The following is a 25,766-nucleotide window of genomic DNA, read 5'->3' as shown; positions in this document are numbered from 1 at the left end:
AAGATCAGGATATTTTAGGAGAGTTGGTTACATAGGAACAGCCATAAGTATTAAAATTCTAGACTTACAGAAGAAAACCACGATTCAGTGCCCTGTTCAGGCAAAACTGGGAATGTCAAAATCCACATTTCCAGACACCAGCCAAGAGCCAACTCTATAAGCATTCCCTTCTAACATATCTCCTCAGAAAAATGGACCCTGCCCTTCCACATGATAACCTATAGCCATAAATACAATTGTTCCACATGACAAGTGGGTTCATTGTCTAATAAGGCAGACAGCTTGGTCATTGTGTTGCTTTTTATTTGAAACATGTTATTATAATGAAATGTATATATTTGTTAGGTTTATTGTTTACAGAAAGAGCTAAAGATGAGAAATCACAGTGTTCAAGAGACTTCTGAGCAAAATGTTATTCTACAGCATACTCTTCAGCAGCAGCAGCAAATGTTACAGCAAGAGACAATAAGAAATGGAGAACTAGAAGACATTCAAACTAAGCTTGAAAAACAGGTATATATTATTGCTCAGAATTATTTTACTTGTATGAAATAGAAATTTTAAAAATTGATAATACATTTTTGTTGTGTAAGTTGCTGTTTGACCTCAGAGAGTTTATATTATAAGAAATATTCTATATTAACATTGTTAAATGGATAAAGTTCTATTCCTGTGTAATGTGACCATGTAATTCCGTAAGCCCATTTTGTCATTCCATACAACTTGGTTATAATTTAGATTTCTTTTTCTATCTCTCCTTTCTTCTTGGGCTTGAATATAATATCGATATGAATCATCATATCTTCCGATTTCTTCTTTTTGGATCAGGATATGTGTGATAATCCCTAAGGAAATTCCAAAGCAATGCCCTAAAAGAAAAATCCCTAGGGAACTACTTATTTTTAGTAAGTTATTATTCCAAAGAAAGAGTCTTAGGAAAATTTATACTAGTATCTAATCTTTGCTCTTTCATTTATTACCAAATTCATCTGAATTCTTCAGACAGATATTTCATACCTTTTATTCTTTCTCTTGTTTCAAACTTTACAGAAACATACACATTAGAAAATGGTGGTTCTGTGTAATCTCACTACCTATGTATTCTGAATTCATCCTCAACCTCTCCAGTGGAGCTAAAGAATCTCCCGTCAGTAAATTCAAACTTATCAGGCAGGTATTATGTATTTTCTTTTTTAGAGACCTCACTCGTATAACACTCTGTTCCTTTTGTTAAAGTCTAGACCTATTGCTTGATATGCCTGAAGTACATACAGCCTTACCCTGAAGCATTTCTTCATTTCACCTGTATGAGAGTCCCAGTTCCTAGATTTCTTGTCATTGACTCTGGGTTTTGCTGGATGGATTATAATTCTTGTTCCCACTAAAGTTGTTTTCATTTCTCTAACGGTCTTTTGTTTCTTGTTCTGTTGTTTTTCCTCCTAAGTCTGCCAGTTCATTTGTATTTTTCATTTGATAATTTTATTCTGCATCATCTTTATTTTAAGAGATTTTTTTGTGTTCTCTTTAATTTCTTTGGGGGCCTTATAGGAGTTTATATCTAAAAATTTCTTCAGTATTTGGAGTAAATTTTTTAGCAAATATTTTTCTAGCTTTCATTTCTGTTCCATTATTGCATAGGTTCTATGCCATATTCTTTCAGATTATTTTTCATCTTTAGATTCTTCCTGCTTATAAATGTGCTATTTAATTAAGCAGAGAGTAAGTAGATTTTTCATAGGATCCTTCCCTTTTTACTCAGGTACTAGTTTAATTTTATTCTTGGAACTTGAGTGGGAGGGTTGGTATTAATGATTCATAACCTGTATTTAGTTCTTCAGTGACAGGTTGTAGAAGAGCAGGAAGGATATTAAAGTCATTAGCCAGATATAACTTTGAGATCCCAGTCGTGTAAATGTTCATTGAAAACATGGAGTGCCTGAGATTCACTAGGGAGAGGATGTATGATGAGGGGTGAGAAGATGGACTCAGACAGATCTCTGAGGGGTGTAGTACATGGGAGCCAAAGTAACTATTTCATGAAGTAAGGCATGATGGGTGGTATCATGGGCTGCTGCAGTCAGTGTCACATGTCAAGTAAATTGAGTGTTTAGAAACATCCATTGGAATTAGCAACATGGAGGTGATTGATGACATTGCACATTTTCTGTAGATTGCTGTAGGTTGAGGAATGAATGAGAAATGCAGCAGTCATAGAAAACTGAGAAGTTGAACTACAGAGAGGAGGAAAGAAAGAGTAGTAGTTGAAGGGAGTTAGAGGTATGAAGGTATGAAGGAAAGTTTTTTACTTTGGGAACGTTTTGAGCATGTATACATGCTGATATAAAGAAATCAGAAGAAAGATAGATAGAAGGTACAGCAGAGAGTAGAGATAGTCAATAGCATGAGGTTCCTGAGGAAGTGGATAGGAATCGAATCCAGAATACCTATGCAGTATTGACTTGTGTAGGAGGAATAATATCTCCTTGACTGTAGCAAAACAGAAAGAAGAATGAATAGAGCAGATGAAAGTTATGTTGGGAGCAAAAGCAAGTTATAATGTTTGAGGGTGGACAGGAATCTAGGAATCAATCCTTCACTGAATGAGCCAGTTTGTGAAGGAGAAGAAATGGTTCGACAAGAGAAGAAAAAACATTTCAAATGGGGATAATAAAAAGGGTAATATTTACTATTGTTTTGTTCAATTCTTATAAGTCTTATTTTTAATGTTATGATATGGCCATTTCTATATATATGTATATGAATGGCATATCTTTATTATTAAAAACTGTTTCGCTTTTTTATATTTCAAAACATTATAGTAAGTTCTCATTTAACATTGTTGATAAGTTCTGTGACTTTAATGAAATGACAAATAAGAAAACCAATTTTATCATAGGCTAACTGTTATAAACAAGAGTTAGGTTCCTATATAACTCATCAATGTTATGATAAAACATTGGATGAAATAACATTATTCAAAGACCTGTAATTCCTTGTCTATTTGATGTTTTAAATACATCTTAAAATGATAAGTTAGGCAACAAATTTATATACCAGTAAATATTTTTTTTCTGAAGAATATTGAACCATGACTGAATTTTAAATACTTACTGAAAACTGCTTTACAAGGTATCAAAACTGGAACAAGAGCTTCAAAAGCAAAAGGAAAATTCGGCTGAAAAGTTGAGAAAAATGGAGGAGAAATGTGATGCAGCCACGCATGAAGCGGATTTGAAAAAGCAGAAAGTTATTGAGCTTACTGGCACTGCCAGGTAAAATGAATATGATAGTTTTTATTTGGCTTCCTCTTTCAACATTAATAGTATCTGAGTTTCAATATCAGATAATGTTCAGTGAAGCTTCGGCTTGAGGGATTAATTTCTCTACAGTCTGTGTTCCTATAGCAGTTTGTTTCTACCTCCCACATATGCCTCCTACTGGGTTCCTTAAGACCAAGATAACATCTGATTTATTTTAAGGGTCCTCCCACAACAATTAGCATAATTCCTTATACCTTAAAGGCTCTCGGCAACTGTTGTAGTGAATTAAATTGTGGAAAACATTAAAAATTGCAAGCCATGACGTACTCATACAGGAATGCGGTCAAATTGTTTATGGGAAGGAGTAACTTAACAGAATAAAGCTGTGGTTCTCCACCTTGACTGAACATTAAAATCATCTGAGGAGGTGTAAAAAATACTGATGCCTAGGTCTCACCTCTAAAGATTCTGATTTAATTTGGCTGGGCTGGGTCTAGGCATCAGTTAGTCAAGAGAGGGCCCTATGAGCTGAAAACTATACCCAGCCTTCCCAGACCTCTTCTACTTTGTCAGCAGAAGTTGAAATAATTAATAATGTGCTTATAATTAGACTGTCATCCTGCTGATAGGAGGCAAGAGCCAACTTACGCACTTGAACTAAAACCATATGTTGCCATGCTTCCTCTCTCCTACTGACAGGAGTAAAGATAAAGTCTTTGTGCCTTAAGTGTAACTTGCTTCCCCATATGTCCTCAGCTTTCTCAACAGAGTCAAAAAGGGTGTCCTGTGTTTAAAACTAAGACCACAGTTCTTTAGACTGTCTTTCTTCTATTGACAAATGTCTATCAGCTAGTACAGCCTCATCACCAGTGTATACCTTAATTCCTCAGATTAGTCACATCATAACTTTATTTTTGCTCATGCAAAACACCACTAGAAGCTGTAGATTTTCATGTTACCCTCATCTCTAATACCAACCTCTCCATATATTGTCTTTCCTTCTCCCACCTCATTCCACCTTCTGAAAGACTTCCACTATGTCCACTGGAATTCACAATCCATCCTGAGAGACATCCCCTATACTCTCTGCTTCTTTTCTCTTGCTGTAATAGAAATCTGACCCTCCCCTGAGGACATTACTTCTTTCCCTGCAGCCGTCTAAAGTAAAAACTTTTCTTCGTAGTTCTTGTACCACAGGGTTAAGATGTGTAACAGTATATTATACTCCATGAACCTCATGTCATCAGATCATATTATCCCTCACTGTTGCTGACACCTACAGGCTATCCAACTTAGTGTTGCTCTGTCTAAAACCACTGATGTAATTAATTATTCTTGGAGATTTCAATATACTGGCCATCTATCTGGCTGATCCTTTGACACCCTTGTGTTTTTTTTTAATTCTCCTTTAATGATCTTGATCTTTATCATACCTCAGCCACTCACATGATTTGCCTTTGATCTTGTCATTTATATTTCAGCATAATCTGAATACTATGCATCTACCCCCTATTATTCTCATTCCCTTTTAATACCCCAGCTTCAATAATTTTTTTATTTTATCAGGATCTCTAATCTGTCATTCCACCACTGTCTCATTCTCTTAATGTCCTCTCTTCTCTCTTTACCTAGCTTAAATTCTTTAGTCACTAAAATCACTGATTTGTATATATCCACAGTTCCTTCACTTTGCATATAACCACAGTTCTCTCTTACTTTGTGATACATAGCCTAAAAATCCACTCAGACTACACCATGTTTGCATCTTTACAGAGACTGGAGAAAAAATCTAACCATGCTGACCAATTTTACTTTAACATAATAACTTCAAATTTTAAGTGTTCCCTTAATGCTACCTGGCTGTATTCTTACACACCTTTGCCCTTTTTTTTTCTTTCAAAATTCCAACAATACCTCTCCAGTATTGCTGTTTTACTGAGAAAATTAAAGTAATAGTTTCTTTCTTTTCTCACCCCTACAATTTGACTTCAAGACAAAAACTCTCCATGGTTATAGCTATAGTCACATTTAGTAGTACAGGTAAGTCCTAAATACTAACAGGAAGATAGTTAAAGTTTATGGGACACACCCTAGTTCCAAGAAATCTCTTCCTGAAGCAGTGTTTTCTCTGTTTCTCTGTTCTCACTATCACTTCTGGAACTACAGTTTATAAAATTGTTTTCCTCTGCCAAAAGGTATTAGAGTTAAAATATATCTCTTATATATCTCCTCTGATCTGTTTTAGCATTAAAATATCTTCAGATAGAAAGAAAGGAAACTTATTTATTGAACACATCCTGTATGCCAGGCTGTGTGTGAAGTAAGCACATTAACTCAATCTTCAAAACAGCCCTAAGATCCACCCTCCCCCCTTCTGTTTCTGCCCCCTGCCAAGCTGGAAGGTGAAGGGTTTAGCCAAAGAACATATATTCACGACCCAAGACACAGACAACTGTGTGGGGAATGCCTGAGGGAGGGGGCAGGGCTAGGTGGGGGGAGGTGCAAAGGAGAAAAAAGCAGGGACAACAGTAATAGCATAAACAATAAAATATAATAAAAAATGCAACCGCTTCTCATTATGTAATGAATATTTATGACTTCAGATGTAATAAAACCTATTATTTTAAAAGATTGAAAAAATAGCCCTATGAGTTTTTATTATCTGTTTTTAGAATAAGGAAGCTGAACTCAAAGAAGTTAAGGTATGAGATGCACAAAGAAGTTAAGGTATGAGAAGTTAAGGCATGAGATGCACAATTGTTTACACCACTACTAAAATGTTCTGTTGGTATTCTATGTAAATGTCACTGCATTTGAATTATCCTAACCCTGTTTTTTTAGTGCTGAGGCGCATGTGGCACTTGTTAGATTTCTCAAACTGCCTCTATAGCCACTCGAAAACCTTTTTTTCACATTTGAAGAAGCCATTTGTTCAGCAGCTATGTTCTAAAAGTTTAGTAGTATTTTTGCAAAATCCTTCCTTCGGCCCTGTTTCCAATCTCAGGCTGGACTGTCCACAATACCTCTGCAACTGTAAGATTATTTCTGGAAAAAAAAAAACTGTGGGTTTCAAGTCTTGTAAAATTTTGAAAGTTATGGAGAAATTTTTAGTGTTGAATTATCTACATAATAGTTAAAATCTTAAACTCTTAAATATTTGTTATATTATAGTAATGTCTCACTTATGTAGCATCAGGAAATAATGCATGTTTGCTTATAAATAAATAAGAGTGGAATTTATCTTTACCAAGTAGGAAAACTTTAAAACAAAACAAAAAGTTTTTTGATAGAAGTTTTCCAAAATGTATATGTTCTTGTTATTTTTACCTTCTTTGGGTGCATTGGGGTTAAAATTACATATATCAGTTATTATACCATAGTAACCAGATGAAAAATTTAGGAATATAGAGCTCTATTTATTTTTTTACTTACTAGCTGTGATTTTTGAGGTTTTTTTTAAAATAATTTTCTCCAACTTTTTAACTGATGAGCTGTGACCTTTTGATACTGTAAGCCAACCTCTTTGAATTATTCTTTTAAAATTATGTTTTCTATCCACTCTAACATAAGAAAAAAATTAGCCAAGTTAAAAATCATTTACCTAGGGTTTTAGACATGTAAAAGGGTCATTAGCACTTGTCTAATCTAACAGTTCTTAACTTTGTTGTACCATGGACATATTTGAAGATATGGATCATTTCCTGTATGTAGACATAACATACACATACATAATTTTGCAAATTGTGTCAAGGGGGTTTTAGTTTTCCTGAAGTTCACTTATGGACATTGAAAAAAACATATTGAAAAATACAATTTTGTCTAAGTTGCATGTATTAGAAAATAAATGCTTCCACTTGCAACCTCAGTTGATAAAATGTCAAAGTCCAAAAGAACTACAATAACAAAAATGCTGATGCAAAGAAACATCAGCTCTACCCACTATTGTGGATGACATTAACAATTGTTTAATTAGTGAATATCATTTTGGAATTACCAACAGATGGGCTTGAAACTTCCTCTCACCATGTTGGTTAGCAATAAGTAGTGGAACTTCCATGGTACAATGAGCCCAGGACAGTCTGAAAGTTAATAAATTTTCACTATTAATAATTACTTGTATTATCCTAGACCATTGATTTTCAGCCAGTGTGCTGTGGCAAGATTTTTAATATACATAATATCCGACTAGTTAGGGGCACTGATCTCTTTTCCCTTAGATTGTCAGATTAAAAAAATGATAGCAACCAATGTAGTAATACCCATTCAGTGTGAATGAATCAAAATTATACCTATTTTTATGTCAGAGCTGGCAAAAATATATTTAGAGGGTTCCACAGAATTTTAGTAATTAGTAAATTATGAATTTTATCTAATTACTCAGTAATTAGGGAAAAAAAGGTTGAAAATTGCTGTCTTAGACAATGTATTTAATCTTCTGGTTTCATCATCTGTTAAGCAAGGAAGTTGTATTAGTCTAAGAATTTCTAGTCCCTTTTAAAGCTAAAACTATAACATTATTAAGAAATGTCTGAGGAGGTACTTCCAGCCAAGATAGAGGTGTAGATGGAAACACTTTTCTTCCTTGCACAACCAAAAGAACAACCATCAATTTAAAAACAAAACAACCAGAATTGCCAGAAAATTGAACCGTATGAAAGTCTAACAACCAAAGAATTTAAGAAGAAACATTCATCCAGACTGGTAGGAGGGGTGGAGATGGGCAGCCAGGGTGGAGAGGACATGAGGCAAGGTGGTGGCTGGGGAGCAAGACTGACAGTGCAAACCAGGTTCCAGTACAGGGAAATAAAGCCTCAAAACCTTTGACTGTAAAAACATGTGGGAGATGCAGTGGCAGGAGAAATTGCCTGTCTCACAGGAGAGTCTATTGGAGGAGCTCATGGGATCCTAGAAGGTCCAAAAGCCCACTCATCCAGGATTCGGCACCTGAAAGGGCATAATGCACTTGTAGAAAACAAGGAAAGTGACTGAAAGTGAGATGAGAGCCAAGCAGCATTGCTCCCTCTGTTTCCTTCCCCACATACAGCACCACAATACAGTGAAATGGGTTGCCCTGCCATGGCTAATAACTAAGGCTCCTCCACTTACAACATAACAGATGCCTGAGACAAAGAAATATGGTCCAGATGAAAGAACAGATCAAAACTCGAGAAAAAAGACTAAGTGACGAGGAGATGGGCAACCTATCAGGTGCAGAGTTCAAAACTGGTAATCAGGATGCTCACAGAAATGATTGAGTATGGCCCCAAACTGAAACAAAAATACACAGGGAACCAACAGTGACAGGAAGGAAACCAAGACTCAAACCAATGATTTGGACCAGAAGGAAGAAATAAACATTCAACCAGGACGGAATGAAGAAACAGTAATTCAAAAAAAGAATAAGAGGCTTAGGAACCTCTGGAACAACTTTAAACATTTCAACATCTGAATCATAGGGATTCTGGAAGGAAAAGAGGAAGAGCAAGAAATTGAAAACTTATTTTAAAAAATAAAGATGGAGAACTGCCCTAATCTGGCAAAGGAAATAGACTTCCAAGAAGCTCAGAGAGTCCCAAAGAAGTTGGACCCAAGGAGGAACACATCAAGACACATCATAATTAAGGTAACGCAAGATTAAAGATAAGGAGAGAATCTTGAAAGCAACAAGAGAAAAGGAGACAGTTACCTACAAAGGAGTTCCCATAAGACTTTCAGCTGATTTCTCAAAAGAAACCGAGAGTTCTTTTTTGAGTTTCTTGGTTGCCTTAGAGGCAAGATGGGACTGAAAAGTATTCGAAGTCATGAAAGAAAAGAACCTGCATCCAAGATTATTCTGTCCAGTAAAACTATAATCTAGAATGGAAGAACAGATAAAGTACTTACCACGTCTTTATTATATGAACTGTTAAAGGGACTTACCTAAGAAGAAGAAGGTCAACACTATGAACATTAAAATGACAACAAACTCATAAGTATCAATACCTGAACCTAAGAACAACAGAAACAAACTAAGCAAACAACCTGAACAGGAACAGAGATCATATGGAGGGTTATCAGCAGGAAGGAGGAAGGGGGACAATGGGAGAAAAGGTACAGGGAAAAAGAAGCATAATTGGTAAGTACAAAATAAACAGTGGGAGGTTAAGTATAGTGTAGGAAATGTAGAAGCCATGGAACTTATATGTATGACCCATGGACATGAACTAAAGGGGGTGGATGCTAGGGGGAAGGAGTGCAGAGTGGAGGGGAATAAAAGGGAGAAAAACATGGTACAACTGTAACAGCACAATCAATAAAATATACTTTAAAAAAAGGAAATTTCTGAGTAAAATGACTGATTTTGCTCCCCAATGAGTAGTGTTGTCTGAGTGATGAATATTTTGATTGTTGGCTTCTTTCTGTGTTGCGGATAGAATTTACAGATAATGAGACACCTCTCCATGGATATTCTCAGTCCCCGTAAAGCTTTATAAAAGTTCATTATAGTTAGATTGAAAAGAATGCTAGCCCTGACTGGTGTGGTTCAGTTGGTTGGAGCACTTTCATAAACCAAAGGATTATGGGTTCCATTCCTGGTCAGTGCACATGCCTGGGTTATGGTTTGGTCCACACTCAGGCTGTGTGCATGGGATAGGCAACTGATTGATGTTTTTTTCCCCTATCTCTTTCTCTCACTTCCTTTCTCTCAAATCAACAGGCCTATCCTCAGTGAGGATTAAAAAAGGAAAAAAAGAATGCTAACCTTGCTAAATATTGCTAGGTAGTACAGTTGTATTTAGTGGGATGTAACTGGTGCAGAATTACAATCTTTAAGTTGAACATTTAACAACACATAAGTGATTTGAGATTCTGACTAGATATTTTGCTGATATTTGTCCTTATATAATTGGAAGTCTTTGTTTAGTCAGAGACAAATCAGTTGGTTTTTAAGTTTCTAAATTATCATTTTTTATTTTTTATTTTTAATTAGGCAAGTAAAACTTGAGATGGATCAGTACAAAGAAGAGCTGTCTAAAATGGAAAAAGACATAATGCACCTAAAACGAGATGGAGAAAATAAAGCAATGCATATCTCTCAGTTAGACATGATCCTAGAACAGACAAGGACAGAACTAGAGAAGAAAACAAATGCTGGTAAGCAACAGGTTCACTGAGCCTTACTGCCTTCATATTTATATTTAGAGAAGTAGACTAAAGTAAGAATTTGGTGCAGGGGGGTTGAAAGGGACAATGAATAGTCAATATCTTGCCTCTGATAGATGAATAAAATTGGATATTCTTAATTATAATGAGTTACAAATTTCTTATTAATAAATGGTTTATATATAGTTCCAAAATTATTCTCTTGTCTTAACAGTTAAAGAGTTAGAAAAGTTACAGCACCAAATGGAAACTGAACTAACAGAAACCTTGCAGAAACGGGAGGTACTAGAGGCTGAACTACAAAATGCTCATGGAGAATTAAAAAGTACTTTAAGACAACTCCAGGAATTGAGAGATGTGCTACAGAAGGCTCAATTATCATTAGAGGAAAAATACACCACTATAAAGGATCTCACAGCTGAACTTAGGTGAGTTAAATACAAAGAAATGGTATCACAATTACAAATATTTCACTTTATTATTCTGAATCCTTGGGTCATACAATAAAGTTTGTTGTTAAATTCTAGATGTCTAAACTTCTCAATTGATTCACTATGGCTCTTGCTGGTCAGCCTATCCCACACTCCACCTAATAAATGCAGTAACTGCTGTTAGCTAATATTTTATCTTTAGCCTTTGGACCATTTTACACTGGCCCACTCCTATATTCCATAGTAGTAAAAAATGATTAGGCCAGCATATGGCAGTGTTTAACAGCAAAGTAATATTAATAATAACAGTATTGTTCTTTGTATTAAGCCATTATTTGTGCCAGTAATACTCCAGGGACTTCAAATATGATCTTACTCATTTCTTTACAACAAACCTTTTGGGTACATATATCACCTTTTTACCTTTGAGAAAACTGAGGCTTTAGAAAATTAAGTAAAATACCCAAAGAAAATAGTGTGTTCAGAAAAGAGAATTAAACACAAGTCTGCCCAACTCTAAAGTTCTTAGGTTAGCAGCTAAGTTCACCACATCTATGGTAGTGGGGATGGAGACCAGACCAGATTCAAAGGGTGGGAAATAGATTCTGAAAAGGAAAACAGAATTCCAATCCAGGATGTGAAATGTTGAATGAAAGAATATGGTAGAGAGCAGTAAGTTTACCCCCAAACTTAAATGTGTCTCATGATTTATTGTAGGGCCTTTTTCTCTTTTCTACCCACAAAATCATTTTTAGTAAATTTCATGTAACTTTAAATAGTATGTGTCGGACTTTCAAACCCCTATCTCCAGTATAACCTATTCTCCAAACTCTAGACTCAAATATCTAATGTCTTGTTATCTCCACTTTGATATATTTTTAAAGATTTTATTTGTTTATCTTTAGAGGGGAAGGGAAGGAGAGAGGGAGAGAAACATCAATGTATGGTTGCCTTCATGCATCCCTTGCTGGGAACTGGCCTGCAGGGAACCGGCCTGCAACCCAGGCATGTGCCCTGACTGGGAATCAAACCGCAATTGTTTGGTTTGCAGGCCCGCACTCAATCCACTCAGCTACACCAGCCAGGGCTTCCACTTTGATATTTTTAAGAGGCTTCTTAAGCTTGGCCAAAACAGAACTCATGTTTTTCCCTGCCCTTCCTCTCTCAGTATTATATAATAGCTTTAACCAGAAATCTATGATTATTTTATTGCTTGCCCTCCTTTTTAAATAAAATTTAATCTCTTAGTCATGTCAATTCTATTTCCACAATATATTCTGAAATCCATTGATTTTTTGGCCTCTTTTCTATTACCACCTGAGCAGAAGTCATCATCATTTCTTACCTGGTCTGTTTCTGTGACTTCCCAACTGGTTTCCCAGTTTAAATTCTTGACCCTGCCCACAATCCATTCTTCTCAGGATGGATTTAAGTTTATGCTTTAAAACATCAATCAAATCATGTTACTCCCCTACTTAAATCTTCTGATGGCTTTCCAAAAGATTCAGAATAGCACCCAAGCTAGTTGGGAAACAAATTAAAGCCACAGTGAGATACCACTTACACCATAATGTGTGAGTGGCCATAATAAAAAGAAACAAATAAAAATCAGAACAGAAAATAACAAGTATTAGAAAGTGGGTGGAGAAATTGGAACCCTTGTACATTGCTGGTGGGAATCTAAAATGGTAGAGCTGCTGCACAAAACAGTTTGGCAGTTCTTTAATAAGTTAAACATGGAATTGTTGTATAACTTAGTAATGTTACCCTTAGATATGTATCTAAAATAATTGAAAACAGGTGCTCAAACAAAAATTTTACACACATGTTCATAGCAGTTCTTCACAATGGCTACTAAGTGGAAACAGCCCAAATGTTCATTAATAGTTGAGTGCATAAACACAATATGGTATATCATGTAAGGATTATTATTCCCATTAAAACAAAGTACTGATATATGCTACAGCATGGGTGAACCTTGAAAACATTATGCTGAATGAAAGAAACCAGATGCATATTGCATAATTCCATTTATGTAAAATATCAAGAATTCACAAATCTATAGTGATAGAAAGCAGATTAGTCGTTGCCAGGAACTAGGGGGAGGGAAAATAGAAAATAACTACAGATATGGAATTTTCATTTGAAGTGATAAAGAAGTATTAGAAATAGATAGTGTTGATGGTAACAACCTTGTGAATGTACTTAATGTAACTGAATTGTTTACTTTAAAGTGGTTAAAAGGGTAAATCTTGTATGCATGATTTTTTAAAAATTCAAGCTCCTTATTTGTGGAATACAAAATTCTATATGACAAGGTTCCTGTCTACTTCTTGGCCTCATTTCATACTGTTCTCCTTCTTGGCCTGCCTATTTATTTATTTATTTATTTACTTACTTACTTACTTACCTACTTACTTACTTATTTATATTATTAGTAGTATTATTTTTAATCCTCACCTAAGGATATATTTATTGATTCCAGAGAGTGAGGTAGGGGGGAGGGAGAGAAACATCCATATGAGAGAAACATTGATGGGTTGCTTTCCACATGTGTCCTGAGCAGGGATTGAGTCCCCAACCTAGGTATGTTCCTTGACTGGATATTGAACCTGCACCCTTTTGGTTTATGGGACAGAACTCCAGCTCATTAAGCCATACCAACCGGGGCATGGCCTTTTAATTTTACTTCCCAAGTGTTTCCCCCACCCTCCTACTTTGCTATAGCTGTTTCTGTGGCCTGGAAAGAATGGTTTTATGGCTAGCTTCTTGCCCTTTGCATTATCTCATAGGACCCTTCCCTGACCATCTACTCCAAAGTAGCCACCCTCTCACTATTTTGTTACTATTTAATGCCCTAACATAGTACCTTGTATTGTGATTTGCATCTTTCTTGTTGAGTTGTTTAGTATTTATTACTTATCAAGATTGATGTGATGAAGGACATTTATCTTGTTGACTATGAAGTCCACAGTACATAGAACTCCAACATACGGGAAACATCCAATAAATACTTGGTAAATAGTTAAGTGAATGATTGGATGAAAAATGTAAAACTGAAATCTGAAGTTTTAGCTAATAGCTTAATTTTAGAAACTCAATTATTTGCAGAGACAGCAGTTACAGTTATCATTAGAATTAATTTTATATCACATTTAGAATATTAATTTAGTCTTTTATAACTTTTAACTTAGGAGAATAATAAACAGCTCATTAAAGAAGTTCAGAATCTATTTTTTAAAGTTAGTACCTTTATTCAGTATTGTTTCATATTTGAGATTGGAAAACCATTTGAAGATTTTTGAGATCAACAAACCATTTTCAGGCTTTGTCATATCAGAACTTACAGTTCAAATTAAAATTCTCTGATCTCAGGCTTCAGAGTAGTAGAAGACTTAAAATTGTGTTAGCAATAAGCATTTTTATGATGTAAAAATATATGTAAGAGTTTTAGGAGGATGGTAGTTTATAAAACATATAAAATAAAATTATATGAAATACATTAATTTCTATTTATAAAAATATTTCTGTAGTAGACTTCATTATATCATTATATCTAAGCCATCATTTTGAGTAAAACTTCATTTTGAGAAATACAGCAGTCATTTACTGAGCTATGGGTATCAGGGATACCAACCTCGAGATAAATGCCTCATTCAGTTGTAATAAACTCATAGCTATCATAGAGAAAAGACTTTCAAACATTCCATTGATCTGTAGATGAAAAACTATGGGTATGTATTTTAAATTCTTATAATTCAACCAAATTTCCTGGGAGTGCTTTAACATTTAGCTTAAGTTGTCTACAATAGTAGAGTTTAAGTTATCTTTGGCCTTTTTAGGATACTCTATTAAACTAATTATATTGATATCAACCATTTTTCTTATACATATTACTTTAATTTGAGCCCTTTTAATTTGAAATAATTGCATCTGTGCAATCACTTTTAATTTATATGAGAGTTAACCCAGTTGACTTAATTTTTAAAAACTATAATATTTCTGATATATGCTTTGATCTTTTCTTTGATAAATTTTAGAGAATGCAAGATGGAGGTTGAAGATAAAAAGCAAGAACTCCTTGAAATGGATCAGGCACTTAAGGAGAGAAATTGGGAGCTAAAGCAAAGAGCAGCTCAAGTTGGTTTCATTAATTATAAATATATACATATATATATTTAAAATATATATTTTATTGATTATGCTATTACAGTTCTCCCATTTATTCTCCCCTTTATTCCCCTCCACCCTGCACCCCACCTCCCACCAGCATTACCCCCTCCCTTAGTTCATGTCCATGGGTTGTATATACAAGAAGTTCTTTGGCTTCTCTATTTCCCATACTGTTCTTACCTCTCCCTCCCTGTCTATTTTGTACCAAACAGTTATGCTTGTTATTCCCTGTACTCTGTCCCCCATTCTTCCCCCTCTCCCTCCCCACTAATAACCCTCCCCACGCGATCTACATTTCTGTGATTCTGTTCCTGTTCTAGTTGTTTGCTTAGTTTTTATTTTTGTTTTTTAGGTTCAGTTGTTGATAGCTGTGAGATTGTTATCATTTTACTGTTCATATTTTTGATCATCATCTTTTTCTTAGATAAGTCCCCTTAAAATTTCTTGTAATAAGGGCTTGGTGATGGTAACTGCTTTAATGTGAGCTTATCTGGGAAGCACTTTATCTTCCCTTTCATTCTAAATGATAGCTTTGCTGGATAGAGCAATCTCGGATGTAGGTCCTTGCCCTTCATGATTTGAAATACTTCTTTCTAGTCCCATCTTGCCTGCAAGGTCTCTTTTGAGAAATTAGCTGAAAGTCTTATGGGAATTCCTTTGTAGGTAACTATCTCCTTTTCTCTTGCTGCTTTTAAGATTCTCTCCTTTTCTTCAATCTTGAGTAATGTAATTATGTTGTGCCTTGTTGTGTGTTTTTCGTTGGGTCCAACTTCTTTGAGGTTCTCTGAGCTTCCCAGACTTCCTGGAAGTCTATTTCCTTTGTCAGATTAGGGAAGTTCATTATTTTTTCAAATAAGTTTTCAATTTCCTGCTCTTCCTCTTCTCCTCTGGCACCCCTATGATTCAGATGTTGGAATGTGTGAAGTTGTCCTGGGGGTTCCTAAGCCTCTCCTCATTTTTTTGAATTCTTGTTTCTTTATTCTGTTCTGGTTGAATGTTTCTTTCTTCCTCCTGGTCCAAATCATTGATATGAGTCTCGGTTTCCTTCTCATCACTGTTGGTTCCCTGTACATTTTCCTTTATTTCACTTTTGATAGCCTTCACTTTTTGCTCTATACTCAACCATTTCTGTGAACATCCTGACTACCAGTGTTTTGAACTGTGCATCTGATAGGTTGGCTATCTCTTCACTGCTTAGCTTTAATTTTGGAGTTTTGATCTGTTTTTTCATTTGAGCCATACTTTTTTATCTGGGCACACTTGTTACATAGTAAGGGATAGAGTCTTAGGTATTCTGCAGGGCAGAGCAACCTACTGTGCTGCATTATGGTGCTGTATGTGGGGGAGGGGTCCTAGAGGGAACAGTGCCCCTTGCTCAGCTCTCTCCACTGGCATTTAGTCACTTCCCCCGCTGCCCACAAGCAAATTGTGCCCTCTGGTGCCTATTCGCAGGTGGTTGGGCTTGTGTATATTCTAGGACCCTGTGGGTCTAGATGAACTCTCCTGTGAGGCTAGGCGTTTCTCCCACTGCTTCAACCCCTGTAGGTATTTTCAGTCAGAGGTTTGAGGCTTTATTTCCCTGCACTGGAACCCTGGGCTGCATGGTCTGTCTCGCATCCCAGTTCCTCCTGGTTTATCTGCTTGCTCCCCCACCCACTGCCTCACCCACCTCATCATCCAGCCCTGGTCTTGCTGCATGTCCTCTCTGCTCCTCCTACCAATCTGAATGAATGTTTCTTCAACTTCTTGGTTGTTGGACTTCCATACAGTTTTGTTTTCTGTCAGTTCTGGTTATTTTTTGTTTTTAAATTGGTTGTCCTTTCTTTGGTTTTGCAAGGAGGCAAAGTATACCTACCTATGCCTCCCTCTTGGCCAGAAGTCTTATTAATTATATTTTAATGAAATTTTCTGTTAAAATACAATCACATGGTGTTTCACAGGTCACACATTTTGGTAGATGGACTTTATAACATTTGTGGTTTTTCCACATAAATATTTTTGAAAAATTAGAAATATATCATCTTTCTTTATTTTGCTAGTTTTTACAGCAAGCGAATTTTACAGCAAGTGAAGGTTACCTTAGCATCTGAACCTTTTGATCTGTTTTATTACTGTATATCAGAAAAGTGGGATTAAAGGAATTTCTTGCTCAACTAGTGTTTATTGGAGGAGCAAAAATTTTCTCAGAAGGTATTATTTACTATCATCTCTTTTGAAGACTTTATTATTTACAGCAGTTTTTGGTTCACAGAAAGATTGAGTAGAAGTTACAGACATTTCTTATGTATGACTTACCCCCACAGATGTGCAACCATCCTCATTATCAACATTTTCCACCACAGGTGGTACATTTGTTACAGTTGTGAACCTACATTGATGCATCATAATCTCCCAAAGTCCAGAATCTACATCTCTTGGTGTTGCACATTCTGTAGGAGGAACATATGATAGTTGTCCACCATTATAACATTTTCACTACACTACAAACCTCTGTGATTCATCTATTCATTCCTCTTTCTCTTCCCTCAATCCTAATACCACTGATCTTTTTATTGTCTCAATAGTTTTTCCTATTCCAGAATATCATACACATACTTTGAATCATAGCATGTAGCCTTTTCAGATTGACTTACTTCAAGTTAGTAATATGTATTTAAAGTTCCTCCATGTTATTTCTTACCTTGAGAGTTCATTTCTTTTTAGTGCTAACAGTTCCATGTTCTGGATATACTGCAGCTAATTTATTTATTTTCTCCTATTGAGAGCTGTCTTGGTTTCTTCCAAGTTTTGGCAGTGATAAAAGAAGCTGCTATAAACATTTGTGTGTAGCTTTTTGTGTGAGCATAAATTTTCAACTTCTTTGGGTAAATACAAAGGAAAGTAATTGCTGGATCATATGGTAAGTATATGTTTAATTTTTTAAGACACTTCCAAACTGCCTTCAAAAGTGGCTGTACCATTTTGCATTCCCACCAGCAATGAATGAACACTCCTGGTTCTCCACGTGCTAACATTCAGTGTTAGTGTATTAATATCTCCTTGTTTTAATTTCTGTTTCCCTAATGACATGGTATGGAGCGCCATTTTCTGTGGTGCCAACTGTTTTTTATTTGCCAGCTGTTTATCTTCTTTGGTAAGTTATGTTTTATTTTTTAATTGGTTGGGTTGTTTTTTTTATTGTTGAGTTTTAAGAGTTCTTTGTATATATTGGATACCAGTCCTATATCAGATTTGTCTTTTGCAAATATTTTCTTTTAGTGTATGTTTTTTCTTCTCATTCTTTAGAAATTAACTTTCACAGAGTAAAATTTTTTTGTTTTGGTGAAGTCTAGCTCATCAATTATTTCTTTCATGGATTGTGCTTCATCTAAAGCATGGATTGTGCTTCATGGTGTTTCATCTAAAAAATTATAGCTATACCCAAGGTCCTCTTGGCTTTCTTCTGTGTTATCTTAGGAGTTTTATAGTTTTGCATTTTACATTTTGGCATGGATTTATTTTGTATTAATTTTTGTGACATGTATAATGTCTGTGTCCAGATTTTTTTTTGTGTGTGGATGTCCACTTACTCCAGTCCCATTTGTTGAAAAGAATATCTTTTTCCATTGTATTGCCTTTGCTCCTTTGTCAAAGATCAATTGATTATATTTATGTAGGTTTGTTTCTTGGTTCTCTGTTTTGTTCCATTCACCAGTACCACATTTTCCTAGTTCGTTAGCTTTGTAGTAGTAAGTATTAAAGTCAGGTAACAACATTAGTCCTCCAACTTTGTTATTCTCTTTCAATATTGTGTTGGCTATTCTTAGTATTTTGACTCTCCATATAAACTTTAGAATCAGTTTGTTGGTAGACACAAAATAACTTGATGGGATTTTGATTGAGATTTCCTTGAATTTGTAGATCAAATTGGTAAGAACTGACATCTTGATGTTATCAAGTCTTTCTACCCATGAACATGGGCTCTTTCTCCATTTATTTAAAATTTTGATTTCTTGTGTTGGGTTTTTGTAGTTTTTCTTATATAGATCTTGTATATTTTGTTAGATTTATACCTAAGCAGTTCTTTTGTGGGGTTGCTAGTGTAATTTCAGGTTCCTCTTGTTCATGCTAGTTTATAGGACAACAATTGGCTTTAGTGTAGTAATTTCATATTCTAAACCCTGCTATAATTGCTTATTAGTTCCAAAAATTTTTTGTTAAATCTTTTGGATTTTTCTACCTAGATGATCATGTTCTCTGCAAACACAGTTTTATGTCTTCCTTCCCAATATGTATACCTTTTATTTCATTTACTTGTCTTATTGCATTAGCTAAGATTTCTAGTACAATATTGAAAAGACTGGTCAGAGGGAATAATTTTGCCGTGTATTTGATCTTAGTGGGAAAGCTTAAAGTTCTTCTCACCATTAAGTATGATATTAGCTGTTGAGTTTTTTTGTAGATTTTTTATCAAGTTGAGGAAGTTACCTTCTATATCTAGTTTACCAAAAATTCTTATCATGATTGGGTATTGGATTTTGTCAAATACTTATTTAGCCTTTTGATGTCATAGATTACATTAAATGATTTTCAAATTTTGAACCAGCTTTTTATACATATAATAAACCTCACTTGTTGGGGTATATAATTTTTCTTATACTTTGTTGTCTGTGATTTGGTAATATTATGTTGAGAATTTTATAATTATGTTCATGAAAGATATTGGTCTATAATTTTCTTTCTTTTAAATTTTTTGTTGATTATGCTGTTACAGTTGTTCTATTCCCCCTTTCATTGCCCTCCACCCTACCCCCCCATCCCCACCATTACCCCCTTTTAGTTTATGACCATGTGTCTCAAGTTCTTTAGATTCTATATTTCCCATGCTATTCTTGCCCCCCATCTATTTTCTATCTACTGTCTATGCTACTTATTTTCTGTACCTTCTCCCCCCTTCTCCTCCTCCCACTTCCCTGTTGCTAACCCTCCAGGTGATCTTCATTTCTATGTTTCCACTCCTGATCTAGCTGTCCTTTTAGTTTGCTTTCGTTTTAGGTGTGGTTGTTAATAACTGTGAGTTTGCTGTCCTTTCACTGTTCATATTTTTTTAACTTCTTTTTCTTAGATAACTCCCTTTAGCATTTCATATAATAAGGGCTTGGTGATGATGAACTCCTTGAATTTGACCTTATCTGAGAAGCACTTTATCTGTCCTTCCATTCTAAATGAAAGCTTTGCTGGATAGAGCAATCTTGGTTGTAGGTCTTTGGATTTCATGACTTGGAATACCTCTTTCCAGCCCCTTCTTGCCTGTAAGGTCTCTTTTGAGAAATCTGCTGACAGTCTGATGGGGACTCCTTTGTAGGTGACTGTCCCCTTATCTCTTGCTGCTTCTAGGATTCTCTCCTTCATTTTAATCTTGGCTAATGTAATTAGGATGTGCCTTGGTGTGTTCCTTCTTGGGTCCAACTTCTTTGGGACTCTCTGAGCTTCCTGGACTTCCTGGAAGTCTATTTCCTTTGCCAGATTGGGGAAATTCTCCTTTATTATTTGTTCAAAGTTTTCCACTGGTGGCTGTGCCTTTCCCCCTTCTGGACCCCTATAATTCGGATGTTGGAGCGTTTAAAGATGTCCTGGAGGTTCCTAAGTCTCTCCTCATTTCTTTGAATTCTTGCTTCTTGACTCTTTTCTGTTTGGCCATTATTTGCTTTCTTCTGGTCCACTCCATTGATTTGAGTCCCAGTTTCCTTTTCATTGCTATTGGTGTCCTGTGCAATTCCATTCATTTCAATTAGTTTCGCCCTCATATGTTTCTCTAATTTGTGGGTATAATCAACCAGTTCTGTGAGGATCCTGATGACCAGTGTTTTAAACTGTGCGTCTGAGAGTTTTGCTATTTCTTCATCGCTTAGATCTATGGGCTCTGGGGCTTTGAGATCTTCTTGCAACATTTTTGGTCTGTTCACGCCCTTTAAGTGTGAGAAGCGGCGCCTTGGACTCCCAGGTCGCTGGGTTGTGACACTGTATGTGGGGGCGTGGTCAGAGCAGCGAAATGGCAACCCCCTCTGCTGTTTCTCCCAGCTGGGTGAGGATCAGCACCTTAGGTGGTTCACCTGGGCCGGGCCACTCAGAGTTGCTGGGTTATGACGCTGTATGTGGAGGTGGGGTCAGAGCAGGGAAATGGCGGCGCCCTCCACTGCTGCTTGCCACGGGGACTTGCCCGGCCCTGGTCCAACCGCCCACTCCCTCGCCTGTCCACCCGCGCACAAATGCGCAACCAGAGTCAACACGCAGCCCCGCTGCCCCGCTGTCTCCCCCGCGGTTGCTCGCCTGGTCGCTCAGTCGCTCACTAGGTCCAACCCTGCGCCTGGATTCCGTGCGTCTGGATTCCGCGCCTGAGTCCATCTGACCGAGTCCTCCTGTGCCCCCCCCCCTTCACCAGCTGCTGGTTTCGCCCCTTACCGGTCAGGCTGAAGAATTTGTTATTAACGGACTTCCGAAAAGTTCAATTTTTCTTGTTCTGGCTATGTTTTCTGTTGCTAATATTTAGTTGTCTCTAAACTTGGTTGTGTGAGAAGGCACGGCACATCCACCTATGCCTCCATCTTGGCGGAAGTGGTCTATAATTTTCTCTTCTAATAATGTCTTTCTCTTATTTGGCATTAGGGTAATGCTGGCCTCACAAAATGATGTAGGAAGTATTTCTTCTGCTTCTGTCTCTGAACAAGATTGTAGGGAATTATTATAATTTCTTTCTTAAATGTATGATAGAATTCATACATACCAGTGAACCCATCTGGGCCTGGTGCTTTGTTTTGAAAAGTTATTAATCATTGATTCAGTATCTTTAATAGATTGTCTACTTCTTGTGTGAGTTTTGGAAGTATGTATCTTTCAAGTAATTGTTCTTTTTCATCTTTGGGTTTTTTTTTAAAGATTTTATTTATTTTTTAGAAAGAGGGGAAGGAGGAGCAAAAGAGGGGGAGAGAAATATCAGTGTGTGGTTGCCTCTCACACACCCACTGGGGACCTGGCCTGACTGGGAATCAAACTAGCGACCCTTGGATTCATTGGCCAGCACTTAATCCACTGAGCCACACCATTCAGGGTCATCTAGTTTTTTAAACAATTATATTTTATTGATTATGCTATTACAGTTGTCCTGATTTTTCTTCATTTATCCCTTCCAGCAAGCATCCCCAACTCCCTCAGGCAATCCTTTGACTACTGTTCATGTCAGTGGGTCATAGGGATAAATTCTTTGCCTACTCCATTTCCCATACTCTACTTTACACCCCCATGGCTGTTCTGTAACTACCTATTTGTACTTCTTAATCCTATTACCTCTTTACCCATAATCCCCTTTTCACCTTCCATGTGGCAACCTTCTGATAACTTCTTTTCTCTTGCTTTTAAGATATCTCTTTATCTTTAACCTTTGGCCTTTTAATAATGATGTCTTGGAGTAGGCCTTTTTACATTTTTGCATTCTTTATAATTGGGACTCTCTGTGCTTAGAGGAGATTTTTTTCACTGTTTTTTCAGATGGATTTCCAATTTCTTGCTCTTTCTCTTCTCCTTATGGCACCCCATGAGGCGAATTTTGGGCCTCTTAAAGTTGTCCTAGGGACTGTACTGTTGTCGTTTTGGATTCTTTTTTCTTCTTGTTCTGCATGGTTGTTTTTTGCTTCATTATGTTCCAAATCATTGATTTGATTCCTGGCTTCACCCGTTTTACTGTTGTTTCCCTATAAATTGTTCTTTATTTTAGTTAGTGTATTCTTCATTTCTAACTGGATCTCTTTTATGCTGTTGAGGTCCTCATGACATTCCTTTAACATCCTTATACCAGTGTCTTGAACTGTGCATATGCTAGATTGCTTATCTCCATTTTGTTTACCTCTTTTTCTGGAGTTTTCATATGTTCTTTCATTTGGGCCATGTTTCTTTGTCCCCTCATTTTGGCAGCCTGCCTGTGTTTGTTTATATGTGTTAGGTAGAGCTTTTTTGACTCTGTGTCTTGCTAGTGTGGCCTAACGTAGTAGGTGTCCTGTAGGGTCCAGTGGCACAGCCTCTCCTGTCACCCAAGCTGGGTACTTGAGGTGCATCTTTTTTGTGGGGTGAGTATACCCTCCTCTTGTACTGGAGCCTTGGTTGCTGTTGGCAGGCCAATGGGAGAGATTTACCTAGGCCAGTCAGCTGCAAGGACTAGCTGTGACTACTGATGACCAACCCCCACCCTCTGTGAAGGATCAGTTGTGCAGGGGCAGGGTTGTGGTGCTCCAATGTGGTCTGTAGTTGTTCACTGGGTGCATTGGCCTTGGGGTTTTCAGGTGGTACAGACCAAGGTCTGACTCCACCTGTGTTTTTCCCAGGACACTCTGCATGAGAAGCAATCTGAGATGGCTGCTGCTTGTGCTAGGCTTGGAGATTCCCAGGTGAAGCCAAGCTGTGACTCTAATCTGGCTGCTGCTAGGGCTCACAAAAGCCAGCTATTTCTTGTTTGATAGAATTTAGGAGCCAAGACCAGCTATTTTTATGGAAAAGTAGCTTGGGTTTGCCCATAAGTTGGGTGGGCTAGAGCCTCTGTGGGTCTCCAAGGTGGGTCACACAGTGTTAGCCAGTTTGACGGAGTCTCAGATGTGGTGCCAGCTACCAGCTTTGTGCAGGGAGGGCTCAGCAAAGAGACAATGGCCTCTGCTCGCCCCAGTGCCAGACACTTCAGTCTCTCCCTGAATACAACTGGTGCTCTTTAAGCTACCACCCTGGAGCTCAGAGGAAGTGAGTTGAGTAGGTGAGTCCATTGTGCGTTCCTTAAGAGGAACTACTTAGGGTACCCTTCTTCACCTACTCAATCCCTGCTGGTTTTTGCAGCCAGAAGTTGTGGGACTTATCTCCCTGGCCCTAGATTCCTGGGTTGGAGTGCCTGGCATGGGTCTGGGACTCCTCACTCCTGAGATATCTCTCCGCAGTTTTTATCCACATGGGTGTGGGCCCAGCCTGTTTGGTGTCACATCCCTCCTACCAGCCTGGATGGGTGTGGTTTCTTCAATTCCATAATTATTAGACTTCTCAGCTTGATTTCTGACATTCTTGAGTGATGGTTGTTATCTATTTTAGTTGTAATTTTGAGGTGGTTGTGTGAAGAGACAAGCCATGTCTGCCTATATTGCCATCTGTAAGGTTGTTAATTTTTTTCATCTAGTTTTATTAAATTCATAGAGAGTTGTTAATAGTATTCCTTTATTTTTTTTCAATGTCTATGAGATTTATAATAATGACTCCTTTTTCATTTCTGAATTAGCAGTTTATGTCTCTCTCTTTTTTAGTTAGCTTGGCTAGTTACTTATCAATGTTATTGATCTTTTCAAAGAAATAGCTTTTGATTTTGTTGATTTTTCTCCATTGATTTCCTAATTTTAATTTCACTGATTCCTGCTCTAATTAATAGTATTTCTTTCCTTCTGTTTACTTTGTGTTTAATTTGCTCTTCTTTCTCTAGTTTCCCAAGGTAGAAGTTTAGATGATTGATTTTAGATCTTTTTTCTTTTCTCATATATGCATTTAGTGCTATTAATTTTCTCCAAGCATTTGCTTTTGCTGCATTTCACAATTTTTATATTGTATTGTATTTAGTTGCTTTTATCTGGCATAAAATGAAGTCTAAATAATTTTTTCATTTATAAACATAATTTTTGTTTAAGTTTCTATAATATATATGAGATTCAAGATCCAGTATTGGTAAACAATAATTACTTTTCTTATTTTTAATAATTATTTCAGTTTGTTTCAGTTATACCCACTATAAATAATTCTTTTTTTAGATATATTTTATTGATTATGCTATTATAGATGTCCCATTTCTTCTCTCTTTATTTCCCCTCTGCCCTGCACCCATCCTCCCACCCATATCCCTGCCACTTAGTTCATGTCCATGGGGCTTACATATAAGTTCTTTGGCTTCTCCATTTTTTCTGCTATTCTTAGCCTCCCCCTGTCTATTTTGTAGACAAAATAGACATATTACGCCATTAAATAGCACGTATATTTAATAGCATAAAAATAGCTACCATTTATGCTTATTTCCTGTACCTTTTCCCCCCACCTCCTCCCCACCGATAACCCTCCTTATGATCTCCATTTCTGTGATTCTGTTCTTATTCTAGTTGTTTGGTTAGTTTGTTTTTTGGGGTTTTGCGTTTTTTTTAGCATGAGTTGTTGATAGTTGTGAGTTTATTGTCATTTTACTGTTCATATTTTGGATTATCTTTTTCTTAGATAAGTCCCCTTAATATTAATATATCATATAATAAGGGTTTAGGGATGATGAATTCCTTCAACTTGACTTAATATGAGAAGCACTTTACTGCCCTTTGATTTTATTTTTTATTTTTTAATATATTTTATTGATTATGCCATTACAGTTGTTCTATTCTCCCCCTTCATTGCCCTCCACTCTGCACACCCCCTCCCCCACCATTCCCCCACTTTAGTTTATGACCATGTGTCTCAAGTTCTTTAGATTCTATATCTCCCCTATTATTCTTGCCCTCCCCCCTATCTATTTTCTACCTACCATTTATGCTACTTATTTTCTGTACCTTCTCCCCCCTTCTCCTCCTCCCACTCCCCTGTTGCTAACCCTCCATGTGATCTTCATTTCTATGGTTCTGCTCCTGATCTAGCTATCCTTTTAGTTTGCTTTTGTTTTAGGTGTGGTTGTTAATAACTGTGAGTTTGCTTTCCTTTCACTGTTCATCTTTTTTATCTTCTTTTCCTT

General features: G+C 36.6%; 1 protein-coding gene across 3 annotated transcripts in view; it reads left to right on the top strand.

Moving 5' to 3' along the window:
* CCDC18 (coiled-coil domain containing 18) overlaps positions 1-25,766 on the top strand; it is a 126,720-nt gene that overhangs the window by 59,178 nt on the left and 41,776 nt on the right. For all 3 annotated transcript variants that reach the window (XM_037162041.2, XM_037162042.2, XM_053668272.1), the window contains 5 exons: positions 346-513; positions 3,130-3,272; positions 10,231-10,394; positions 10,618-10,831; positions 14,875-14,974. In XM_037162041.2, coding sequence (XP_037017936.2) covers positions 346-513; positions 3,130-3,272; positions 10,231-10,394; positions 10,618-10,831; positions 14,875-14,974 — 789 coding nt within the window. The remainder of the gene's footprint in view (positions 1-345; positions 514-3,129; positions 3,273-10,230; positions 10,395-10,617; positions 10,832-14,874; positions 14,975-25,766) is intronic.

Source organism: Artibeus jamaicensis, unplaced genomic scaffold (assembly GCF_021234435.1).
Source record: "Artibeus jamaicensis isolate MK-2021 breed Jamaican fruit bat unplaced genomic scaffold, CSHL_Jam_final contig_482, whole genome shotgun sequence".
In the NCBI taxonomy this organism is placed as follows: domain Eukaryota; kingdom Metazoa; phylum Chordata; class Mammalia; order Chiroptera; family Phyllostomidae; genus Artibeus; species Artibeus jamaicensis.
This window is presented reverse-complemented; position numbering and strand designations above follow the sequence as displayed.